Source organism: Chrysemys picta, unplaced genomic scaffold, assembly GCF_011386835.1.
Source record: "Chrysemys picta bellii isolate R12L10 unplaced genomic scaffold, ASM1138683v2 scaf93, whole genome shotgun sequence".
In the NCBI taxonomy this organism is placed as follows: Eukaryota; Metazoa; Chordata; order Testudines; family Emydidae; genus Chrysemys; species Chrysemys picta.
The window spans coordinates 12623-25580 of NW_027052800.1; the positions used below are offsets into that span (position 1 = coordinate 12623).

Genomic DNA, 12958 nt, shown 5'->3' on the forward strand with positions numbered 1-12958 from the left:
TGTGGGATACTTTTGGCTGACTCCCAAAGCATGAGTCCAGTGTGGCTCTGTCTACACTGCAAACCAATAAAGAGCTTGAAACCTGGGTCTCAGCTTGACTCAGGCTCAGACCTTCTATCACTGTGGGGTCCTCAGACGGTGGGTTTGAGCCCTTGGTTAGTGCAATTTGTGTGTAGATAGAAGAGAGCTTGACTTGATCATGAGTTTGAACCCTGGGCTTACATTGCAGTGTGGACGTACTGTGAGGTGTGTGGTGCTTTTGGTATTCACTGTTGTAATTTGCCATGCCCAAAAGTTTCAGCAATGGCCAGTGATTTTGGTAGCCTCTGTTTATGGGTGCCCAACTTCAGTCCCCTCGGTCCTGATTTCCAGAAACTCCACCACTCCAGCTGAGGTGAACGGGAGCTGTAAGTACTCAGCACTTAGGAAAATAAGGTCCAAGGTCTTTTACGTTGAGATCCCAATAACCGTGGCATTCACAATCAACGACTATCCTTGAAAATGTGTCTGTATATGTTTGGTCACCTAAATTACCTGGTCTTTAATTGTGTGACTCCTAAATTCACAAAGAGTTGTGTGTGGGACTCTTGATGTGAGTACTCAAGAAATATCAGATCCCACTGAGCATTCACGACATTCTCCCTTCCAACAAACACAGGTTGAATATCATTTCACGCACACAAATGTCTCCCAGAAAACAGAGGAGTTGGGCTGTGGATCTGATTGAAGCAAAATCACAAAATTTAATTGAACAAATATCTGTCAACGTTTTTGGACATTAAAACCCGTCCTGGTCATTGCTCATGAATCCATTGTTGCAGTGCGAACTTTTCCCTTTTATGCAGTAATTCTAAGCAATATTTAAATCAGCCTCTTACATCTTACACTGAAAAATCAATTTCAAAGTATTTTATTATAGGCACAGGGGAGCAAACCATCATTTAATAACCAACATGGCTTTTTTATGCACATAAGGCCTCTAGTCAGGAACGCATCTCTCTTCAAAGCAGCACCTAAATACCTGTTTAACTTTAAACATGTGCTTATGCCCCACTGAAGTCAAAGGGAGACAAACCTAAACATGTGCTTAAGGACTTTCTGAATCAGAGCCAATGGGCAGGTCTACGCTACGGGGACTGGTTGATCTAAGCTACACAATTTGAGTTACGTTAGTAGCGTAACCCAAGTTGACATGGCTTAGATCTACTTACCACAGGGTTCACACTGTGCTGGGTCGACAGAAGAAACTCTCCCATAGACTCCTCTTACTCATCTCGTTCTGGTGGAGTACCGGAGTCAAAGCCAGAGTGACAGTCTGTCGATCCAGTGCGTCTTCATTAGACCTGCTAAATTGTCCCCTGGTGGATTTATCGCTTCAGCATTGCTCCACCCCGTAGTGCAGACAAGCCCTATGTGTGCAGAGAAGCCATTGAAGGATTGGGTTGTCCTATTATGGCACCCTTTGGGGAAAGATGGGCCCTCAATTTTGTCTCTATTGCTCTCCTCAGGGCGTCCTTCACATCCTTGTTCCTCAGGCTGTAGATGAGGGGGTTCAGCATGGGGATCACCACCGTGTAGAACACGGAGGCCATTTTGTCTGTGTCCAGCGAGTAGCTGGCGCTGGGTCAGAAATACATGAAGAGAATTGTCCCATGGAACATAGAGACGGCCGTCAGGTGGGAGGTGCAGGTGTAGAAGGCTTTGCGCCTGCCCTCGGTGGAGCGGATCCGCAGCACAGTCACAATAATTAAGATGTATGAGATGAGGATGGTCACAATGCTGATCACCTCAATCAGACTGCCAAAGAGGAAAACGAGTAGCTGATTGATGGAGGTGCCGGAAGAGGAGAGCTTTAGAAGTGGGTTGAGATCACAGAAAAAATGATTCAGGATATTGGAGTCACAATAGGATAATCTTAGCAAACCGCTGGTGTGTATCACAGAGTTCAGGAAGGCCCATAGATATGAACCAGCCACCAGCCGTAGGCAGTGCTTTGGGGACATGATGACCATATACAGCAGCGGGTTGCAGATGGCTACATAACGGTCATACGCCATTACTGCCAGCAGAAGGCACTCAGAGATGACAAACAATATGAAGCTAAAATATTGGATGATGCAAGCTGGATAGGAAATAGCTTTCCTCTCGGCTAAGAAGCTCATCAGCATCTTGGGAGTGATGACTGTGGAGTAACAGGCATCCACGAGAGATAAATTCTTGAGAAAGAAGTACATGGGGGTGTGGAGTTGGGGGTCGATCCTGATTAAAACCATCATCCCCAGATTCCACACCAGGGTGATAATATAGATCACTAGGAACAGCACAAAGAGGGGGACCTGCAGCTCCAGACGATCTGTCACTCCTGTGAGAATGAACTCGGTCACTGCCGTACAATTTCCTCCAGCCATTCATTCAGCCTTGGGCGCTAGCTGCGGGATCAACCATAAAGGAAGGCATTAGTTCTTATGCAAATGGTGTATGCTAATATAAAGAACTGTGGTCATATGCGTAAAGACCCTTTATCTCTAGGAAAGTGCATTACCCTGCCATTTAGTCTGATTTACACATTTTGACCTGTATTCTGTTGATATTTTAATTTCACTTATTAGTGTAGCCTCACAGACTCAGTGGAATGCCTCACATAAATAAAATTAAGGAATAGGTTCAATTTTGTGGGACTGGTACCTTAGACAGTAGTAGAATCCATGGATCTCCATTATACCTGGGAACAATAACATGGTTAGGAGGAACGCATAGTTTGCATCGCACTCTGGTTATTGGTTGACAGTTTCCCCCACCGAAATATGCCTCCATGTTTTTAAATCATCGGCTACCAACTAGAACACATTATGCACATACTTTCATTGAGAAAATATTTCAAAAATGGAGCTTCTAAATGTATCCCTTCTGGACACTACAGCCATGCTGACTAAATCCTGTAGCTTCTTGTTCTTTGGCTGCTGGAAAATTACCTTACGTACACTTCTAATGATCAGACAAAAAGTGTGTAGCCAGGGGTGAATATTTCTGAGAAAATGAACAACAGTGAATATATTTTTAGAAACATATATTTATAATGATAAGAAAAAATATTCTATGTATAGATTTATCTTTTAACCTGTCTTTATAGAGATAAGAAACTGCCTGTAAACCTATTTAATCATATATCAATATCCTCAATGCACCTTTTTCTTCACCCCATGTCACAATAGTGATTGCCAAATCATATAATTGTTAATTGTACTTAGCTCATGTCGCACATTCCAGTTTGTGAAATTATGGGGATGGCTTGGTTCTCATTCATAACACCCTGGCAATGTAAAAGGTAGTGAACGTCTAGTGTGATCATCAGGTATGTTTTTTGTGGCCAAAGATCAAGAAAAAGTGTGTGTGTGTGTGTGTGTGTGTGTACATATTCATGCACATGCCGTACATACACACACATGTCTTTCATTTCTTTACACACTCTTTGGTTTTGGCCAAATAGCATGTCAGTCAGTCGGCATTCAGACAAATATTACAAATAAGTGGGTTTTAGCCCACGAAAGCTTATGCTCAAATAAATTTGTTAATCTCTAAGTACTCCTGTTCTTTTTGCGGATACAGACTAACAAGGATGCTTCTCTGAAACAAATAAAATGATTATTCAACTTCAAAGGCAGCTTGCTTAACGTGCACTTCTACAGAAGATAGAAAGGAAGAAGGACTTGACTTCTTTCATCAAATGCATCCAAGCAAAGAACAATAGGTCATTTAGGGCTTGATCTTGCATGGATCTGAGCATTCTTCCCTCAGTCCAGCAGAACATTTAAGCAGGTGCATATCTTTTCATAGAATCATAGAAAAGTAGGGCTTGAAGAGGTCATCTAGTCCATCCCCCAGTGCTTCTAAACCTTTTATTGTTTTTATTGCTCTCCCCTGGGCTGTCTCCAATCTATCTCCATCTTTCCTGAAGTGGAGCACCCAGAATTTTAAGCATGTTGATTTCAAAGGGGCTTCTTACATTCTTAAAGTTGCTTAAAGTTAAGCATGTGCTTATATGTTTCTTTGGATTGGGGCTAACGTGCTCAGTGCCTTGCTGGTCTGAACTGTTCTTCTGGATGAGCTGAGAAGTTGGGAAATGTCTGTAGATCCTAGGAGTGCTGTTAAGCAGAACCACAAAGAAACTGGAGGGATTTGACAGTTTTATATGGCATGGTGTGTGGATGCGGATGCTTAAGGAATACTAAACATTATGCTTCAGGGCTTAAACCAATCTCTTCTCTAACTATGAGAGATCAGGGCGAGATGGGGGAAAGGGCTGATTATTCCACATCTGCCTATTGAAGGTTATTAAACCTTCTTTTGAAACATCTGGTACTAGTCACTATCAGAGACAAGACACTAGATGGAGCTCAGGTCTGATTCAATCTGGTAATTTCTGTGTGTTTATTCAGTGTTTCATAAAAAGACTGGTGAATCCAAATGCTTCTGCAGACCAAATTCCTTCTAAAGAGACAATCAGAACCAGAGATCAGATAGTTACATTCTAGCAAATTTCTATTAAGCTATTTCCTACCCCCACTTTTAAAAGAAGTGCAGGATTGATGACCATAAATATTTTTTAATGCTAAAGGAGCTCTCCTGCCTGTTCACAGATCTCAGTTCCTAAAACACATTATCTATCTATCTATCTATCTATCTATCTATCTATCTATCTATCTATCTATCTATCTATCTATCTATCTATCTATCTATCTATGTGCAAGTGAAAAGTGCTCTCAAAAGAGGCTGTAGAATTCCCCTCTATTTAAGTCAAGGAAAGATGGAGTTAAAAACATCAGAGAAAAGACTAATGTAAACACATTCTACATAATGCTCAGTAGAGCATCTGAGCTGACCATGTCACTGAAAGCCCATCCGATTCACAGAAAATGATTTATTTTCATTGGACTGAGCCTTGGTAGACATTGTCTCTGCTCGGCAAAGCAGTGATGTTCTACAAAGTGTTAATGAACATGCATTCCAATACGCCGTGCTCGCCACAACCAAACCTCCACACGGCACTCAGAGAAAGAGCTGAGCCTTACGCTGTGCCTTGAAAACTCAGAGTTTGGACATGTGTGCCCAGGGAAATGACCTCCAGGTGTAGGAGACCCCCAGTGAGAATGCTCGACCATCACTCCCCACATATTTAATCTCAGACTCATTGAAGTCTATGGCAAAATTCCCATTAGCTTCAATGGTCCCGGATGTCCTCCTAGGTGTAATATCCCCTGCAATTCAGTGGACACCTGCATTTGGCAGTAGCTGTGCTTGGGCTGAGTGGCTCATTGTAGAGAACATTGCAATAATCCACTCCAGAAGTCACCCAAGGTATGGACTGTAAGAGAGAATTCATGTGAAAGACTCAGAACAATCTCCTTTCTGTTCCCACGTGGCTGCATTATAGATTCAAATAATCAACAAGTTGACTTCTGCAAATTTCTGCCTTGGGCAAGGTGTTCTGAAAAGAGCTATTTCCTGATGTAACTATCAAAAGGAGATTTCAGTTTTATTGTACTGGAAATAGTGTTCACTCCTACCTTCGGAGAGATGTCATCTCTCTTGATTTCAAAGTATAGGATGGAAGTGCGTTTATGTTTGGCATAGCATCATTTGGGAGAGGATCCCTGTAGCACCTCTGAGCTCTGATCATCAAGACAAGTAAGGGCAGACTCATTAAAATACACCGTATTTCTCTAGGGGACAGGGGATAATCACATGCAGATGCATTATCTTGAAAAGTTTTGCAAAGGTTTTTGCCACTGGGGGGATATGGGCTCTGTGCCTGATGTAGAACACATCCCTTGTCTCCCCGACCCAGCACCTGCTCTAGGAGGCAGGTTGGAGCAATCCAGGGGAAGGACAGGGTGTGGTTATACTGTGCTGGTGGAATGGCCCGGGGTAGGTTTAACATCATTCTCATCACTGATTCCCAAGGGGCTGTAACAGTGCGGCGGAGAGCGTGACTTGGTCCCTGGCATGCAGCATCTGCTCCAGCAATGGTACCTGCCATGTTCCATCCTGTTTGCCGGCCCAGGGTTCTACTTGCAATGTATGATGCTGGTTTTCCAATTTACTTGAACTCTGAGAGCATGACCTTTGCTAACCTGAGAATGCAAAACTTTGTAAACTTTTAATCCTTTTTAAAACTTTGACTTTGTGTTTCCTAATTATGTTATGGTTTAGTTTATTGATGAAAGCAAACTTAAGTAATGTTAAAGGAAGGGGTTTTTGTTTGTTGATTTCCTTTGTTTTTTTTAAATAGAAAGAAAATATTTTATATATGTGTTATTTAAACAATGAAGCTCTTACTCATGTGTTGTTTTCAGTATATAGTTTATTGCCATTCTTATCTTTGTGAAAATCTCTGTTTCACCACTCAGTGCCGTGTTGATCAGAGTATGGAAAGTAATTAAATTAAACTGTATTAAAACAAAACTTATTTTATGCAATTTCTGTTTCAGTGAAAGTTCTCAGCTAGAACCCTGAATGTGTAAGAAGCAGATAAACAATATCCAAGAAAAAGAGCTGGAATTTTGCATCTTGTTTTCACCTGGCCCTTACTATGGAAAGTAGCAAACAACTGCCCTTTGGAAAAAAACACTGGACCCTATCACGGGACAAACCCAAATGAGCACAGCAGGAGGCTGTCCTGCCTGTCCAAATGTGGCCCTGTTTCATTACCAACTTCCTTCCTGTGATGATGTTCTGGGGGCAATCAGTTGTCAAAGGTAACTGTTGCCATGGTAGCCAGGGTGCCAGTCATTCTCCCCAAGTATGAAAATGAACTGGAGGGAGGGAGTGCTGAGTGGTGGATTATCTCTGATGTCACAATGCTACTGCTCAGGCAGCACCAGTGGGCAGCAAATGTGTAGTGCGTATGTGGGGGAGGGGGGAACGGGGGTGGGGGGGACAGGCTTTCCCAGTGCTCCTCTTTTGCAAATTTCCTAAAGAAGCCAACAACATAACTACACAGAATACACATTAATGATGATTCCACACACATTATTGTTCTGGCTCCTAAGAAACAAATTAGCAAAACATTGCGAACTTCCAGCAAGAGAATTTTATGTTTTCTCTAACTTCTCTGCTTGTGTGCCACAAAACATAAAAGACACAATCTCATAAAAAATGAAATAAAATTCTGAAGCCAAATGCCCTTTTGAAACAGAAAACAATGGAACCATTTCATTCTGGTAAGTTTACTCTTACTGAAGCACTTCACTTTTCCTTTCCCCTTCACAGGGAGGAGCCTAAATTAGGTTTCCCTAAATCCATGATCGGAATAGCGAAGCGAAGCCTCACTAAAAGCCAAGCAGCTCGGAAAGAATGGGATGAGCACAGTACAGTAGAACCCTGTTTATCCGACCCTCCATTATCCGGTTCTCCATATTAACCCAACAACCAGCACACACAGGTCCAGAAATGAGCAGTATCTGTTATGGTCACTAGATGGCGCTGCAGCCTCGCACTTTCCCATTCATCTGATTATCTGAAGTTTTAGTTAACCAGTCTGGCCCTGGTCCCAATTCAAGGGGATAAACGGGGTCCTGCTGTCCTTGTGAGTGATCATTTGATGCAGGTGATCTGCTGCAGTTGTTACTCCTCGTGGAAAAGTACAAATTGCAAAACTGATGGGAGGGGCCTTCCGAGGTGGTAGGGAGGGGTCACACTGTTACCTGCAAAGTACACAGGCCTCGCAGCAGGGATGCACCTCGGGCTGTTAAAAGTGCATCACAATAGTGAAGCTGTTGTCAAGATGCTATTCTGTGCAGAGGATTGTAAGACAGCCCCTTACAGATCTGATGCCTGAATACCACTCCAGAGCATTGAGGTGTGTGAAGAGGTCACCGTAACTGAAAAGACAGAGGTTATGACTGTGCTGGAAAGTCACTGCCAGGTATTATCTAGCAGGCCAGGCCTGACTCACAAAAGTTGTCTAAGATTAACACTGTGGAATCACAACCTGCACCCAGCAAAGCACCCCACAGAACTGGTACATTGCAGCAGCACGTTCAGAAGGAGCTGGCAAGCCTGCTGGACATGGAAATAATTGAAGAATCAAACAATCCCTGGGATGAGGAGGTCGTTTTGCTGATGTTTACAGGGAGCTCCTCCCGAGTGTGGGGGGCAGAATGGGAGAAAGCACAAAGGGGCTTGTTTGAAGCTTTAACCAGTGAGTGATGGAGGCGAGCTTCATGGGCCATGTAACTGCGAACATTTGGTGGCCTTAGACCAGGGATGGGCAAACTTTTTGACTCACGGGCCACATCAGGGTATAGAAATTGTATGGAGGGCCATGAATGCTCACAGAATTGGGGTTGGGGTGTGGGAGAGAGTGAGGGCTTCGGCTGGGGGTGCAGGCTCTGGGGTGGGGCTGGGGTTGAGGGGTTTGGGTGCGGGTGCTGTCAAGGGCCCTCAGCAAAGAGCCTGTCATGATACATGCCATTTAGCTGAGCCCTGGCGGGATCCTTATCAGGCAGGATAACAAGGGTGATGCTGCAGCTGGGAACAGTGAAGATCCTGCCAATGTCCCTGCAGGCCAGGATGTGACCTCAGATTATCTCAGGAGGACCAGTTTGGAGAAGATATCAGTGAAAACTGTGGAGAGGGGGATGTGCCTGGCCAGAGACTGGAAATCCAGGTGGTTACTGCAACTCTCTAACCCCTCCCTCCCATTGTTTTCTAGATAAATTGTACTTTCAACACTGAGGATTTTGGAGATTATGGCCAAATCATTTACTGTCCTGGCTATTATGCCCCGTGCATTGCTGGGTGTGTGTCTGTGGGGTAGTGCAGACGCCACAACATTTGCATGGCCTCCTCTGCCTTCCCCTCCCCTCCACCAGCCTCTGCTGGGCACAATCCCAAGTGGATGCAGAGCACGGGGGGGAAGGTTTCTAAAAAGCCAACGTTGCTGTTTATCCAAGAGGTCAGAGTATGGGCTCCATGGCTTGTGCTGAAGCCCACGGTCTGTAGCAAGTTCACCAATAGAAATCAGTGTCTCTCTGTCCGTTTCACAGCAGGCAGGCAGGTGGGGGTGGAGGGGTTCAAACACCGCTTGGATCAATGCTCTCCATCCTAGCTCAGGCTTTGGTTGGTTTCCTTCATCCCCCCCCCCCAGTCCTGGTAGCTTATTCTGGGAAGTTTCTCAGGCAGCATGAATTCTCAATGGCCTTTCAGGAGAACCGGGAGTGCAAACCTGCTAGGACTTCCATAATAGCCAGGTCCCTACCAAATTCAGGGCTCAGTTTGACTAATTTAAAAACCCTCTGGCCTTGAAATTGACCAATGTTTCCATCTGAAATGTCATGGTATTGTAACCATGGGGGTCCTGACCAAAATAGGAGAATAGGGGAGTTCAGCGGTTGTTGTAGGGGTCACAGCATGGCCACCCTCACGTGTGTGGTGCCTTCAGACCTGGGCTCCAAGGGCAGCAGCCAGCAACCTTTCTGAAGCTAGAGGAGGTTCCCAGATGTGCAGGAGGGTTCCTGCTGTTGGGAGCACCTCAGCTCCTACCTACTACTTGGGAGCACCTTGGCTCCTACCATTTTCGGGACATCTAGAAAAATAGACACCTGAGCCCCAGAAGGAACGGCAAGGGAAGCCCCGAGCCTAGGCTGCAGATGCCTGGCAGAAGACCCGAGCCCGGACACCCAGAGTGCCAGCAGGAGTGGGGAGGGGCATGAAAGTCCTGAGCCCAGTTCCCCAGCACTGGCTGCAGCCACAGGGGGCCAGAAGCTCTGAGTCCGGGCACCCAGAGACATGACTGGAGCAGAAGCTGCCAAGGCCAAAGCCCTGAGCCCAACGCTGGGCTGATGCAGTGCACTCACTTCTGCACTGCCTCTGGAGGTGCATCTGATATCCCCACGCAGAGGAAGTCCTGTCACCAGCCCGGCAGACAAACAGCAAGGAGGCCCCTACTGGGGTGCTCCTGGCTCGGGGGCTCCCAGCAGGACGGGGAGATCGGATATCATGGGGCAGGGCTAATTCGATCTAGCCAAGAAAGGCACAACAAGAATTGGGCTTAAGATGGTGCAAAGTGTGTGACATTTCATAGCTCTGGAAATAGAGACCACATTAGGAGATGGAATTGTATCACAATCTGTGCCTCTATGAAAAACTCAGTGTGGGGTGAGGAACAGACTCTGTTGTTTTACCAGGTGGCCTGGTTGCTCCCCAGAATCAATAATGAGCAAGTGGGGAGATCCGGGGTGTAGCTCAAACATCCAACCAGGCTGGCCAGGGGCAGGCATCAGGCCTGCAAGGGAAAGGTGAGTGTGGCAGTGACTTCACAAAGGCCTTTGGCAGGAACTCAGCCTATTGGGCAAAGGTGATGAGGCGTCTGTGACCTCACAGAGCTCCCTTGACAACAGCCAGGCAGGACAGGGATGCAGGGCAGGGGGAACCTCAGAGACCCCCTGTAGCCTTGCTGCAGCAAGTCTCCATCTCGTGGTTCTCTCAGAGGACCAAGAGACCGTTGTTGTGGAGGACATTCTGTGCGGGTTTTTTTTCATATCGGACTGGATTTTTTTGAAAGAAATCGTCATCTGTGTAGAAGGTAAGAAAAAATATAGGCTCTAAGTACAAGATAGGGGACTCTATCCTAGCAGATTCAAAGGCATCACCACCCTCCTAGTGAAAAAGTTTTTCCGAATATCCAAGCCTTCCACACTGCAACTTGAGGTCATTGCTCCTTGTTCTGTCATCTGCCAGCTCTAAGAATTCCATGAGAATCAATCTTTCATTAGGAAAATAATTCAAAAATACAAATACAAAAAACGTTGAGTGAAATCAATCCATCCTGATCTTTAGTGGCTGGGGGTGTGGGCCTCGGAGGCCAGACTGAGACCCTCATTGGCTAGTAACACCCAGGAAGCCAGTAAAAAATTCCAGTTCTCTTAGCCTCCATAATCCAAGGACCACCTGAGGGCTGCGGGAGATAGAGGGGTGCTGAGAATGTCTAGCTCATGATTGAAAATACAGAGATGTGCTATTGACTTTGGTTGGGGGACAAGTATCAAATCCGTCGGGATTCTTGTCCCAAACAACAATCATCCATTGTCCTTTAGAGCACAAGGGCCCTAACACACCTGACATGCTCAAATCTCTCTCCTGCTAGGACTTAGAGAATTTTCTCCATCCCCATGATACAGAGGGAAAAAGAAAAGAAGTGACCTCTCTTTGGTCACACATCAAGGTTATGCCAGAGCTAGAAAGAGAAGCATAAGAAAAAAGTTGTATCAAAATGTTTTGCTTTTAAAACTAACTGATTTCTTAAACCAAGGAAATTTGATGTGTGGTTAGTGAACTGAAATGATACATTCTGGTCTCCACGTGTTTCTAGATTGATGAACCAGTAGATCCATCCCTTCACAGGTAGTTTTTATCCATAGATTGAGGGAGGAAAACAAGTTTGCCTGTTTTGTGAACTCCCAATGGCTTTCTTGAATTTCAACGAACTAGTCGATTGAACTGAACTATTTGAATAAACTGAAATGAAGACAATATTTTCTGCACCTTTCAAGGAAGTTATTGCTGTCCAAAGCTAGGCTAGCATTTCAGCTAACTTTCCTTCCAGGGCCTTAGCTACCACATCAGTGGTGCGACTGTCTGAAAAACTTGGCAGTGAACATATTCCACTTAATGTTCTTTTTTCTCTTCTATTTAAATTATTTAAAAGATTGTCATAAATTTTGCCCTTATCAAAGGTTGTCAATTTCACGTTTAATTCTGACAGCGAGGGAGACAAGCCACTGGAACAAATTACCCAGGGGAGAGGTGAAGTCTCTGTTTCCTGGTGTCCTCACATCACAACTGCCTTTCATTCTGGAAGGGTCCTTTTAGTTAATTACAAGCAATTGGGCTTAATAGGGTGCTGAGAGTCTGAAATTTCATAGCCCGTGATATAGAGGCCAGATTAGGAGATTGAATTGTTTCACAATCTGGGCCTCTATGAAAAACTCAGTGTGGGGTGAGGAACAGACTCTGCTGTTTTACCAGGTGGCCTGGTTGCTCCCCAGAATCAATAATGAGCAAGTGGGGAGATCCGGGGTGCAGCTCAAACATCCAACCAGGCTGGCCAGGGGCAGGCATCAGGCTGCCAGGGAATGGTGAGTGTGGCAGTGACTTCACAAAGGCCTTAGGCAGGAACTCAGCCTATTGGGCAAAGATGATGAGGCGTCTGTGACCTCACAGAGCTCCCTTGACAACAGCCAGGCAGGACAGGGATGCAGGGCAGGGGGAACCTCAGAGACCCCCTGTAGCCTTGCTGCAGCAAGTCTCCATCTCGCGGTTCTCTCAGAGGACCAAGAGACGGTTGTTGTGGAGGACATTCTGAGGAATTTTTTTTCATATCGGTGTGGATTTTTTTGAAAGAAATCATCATCTGTGTAGAAGGTAAGAAAAAATATAGGCTCTAAGGACAAGATAGGGGACTCTGTCCTAGCAGATTCTCAAGTAGAGGTATAGAGGTTCGATATCTCTGTACTGGGCACTGGTGCAACCACTCCTGGAATATTGTGTCCATTTCTGGTGTCCACAATTTGAGACAGATGCTGATAAATCAGAGAGGGTTCACAGAAGAGCCACAAGAATGATGAAAGGATTAGAAAACCTGCCCTGTGGTGACAGACTACAGGAGCTCAATCTAAGAGAAGGTTAAGCGGTGAGCCTATGGGAACAAATATTTACTAATGGGCTCTTCACTTTACCAGATAAAGGTTATGAGCAGACAATGGCTGGAAGTTGAAGCTAGACCAATACACACTGGAAAAAAGGCGAGCATTTTAAACATCAGAGTTTGGAGCAATTCACTGAGGCTTGTGCTGGATTTTCCACAACTTGCCTGTTTTAAAATCAAGATTGGGTGTTTTACTAAAAAATCTGCTCTAATTCCTATGGGAATTATTTTGAGGGACGTTCTATGGCCGAA

The 12958-nt window shown here is 45.0% G+C and overlaps 1 protein-coding gene across 1 annotated transcript; it reads right to left on the reverse strand.

Annotated features, from left to right (window-relative positions):
* Window positions 1–1625: 1625 nt before the first annotated feature.
* On the reverse strand, window positions 1626–2408 carry LOC135977984 (olfactory receptor-like protein COR4). The gene has a single exon (XM_065579108.1). It carries the CDS (start codon window positions 2406–2408, stop codon window positions 1626–1628), a length of 783 nt encoding a protein of 260 aa, XP_065435180.1.
* Window positions 2409–12958: the final 10550 nt, after the last annotated feature.

Coding starts and splice junctions, on each gene's coding strand:
- LOC135977984 (XM_065579108.1), bottom strand. CDS start 2,408: ATGGCTGGAGGAAATTGTACGGCAGTGACCGAGTTCATTCTCACAGGA.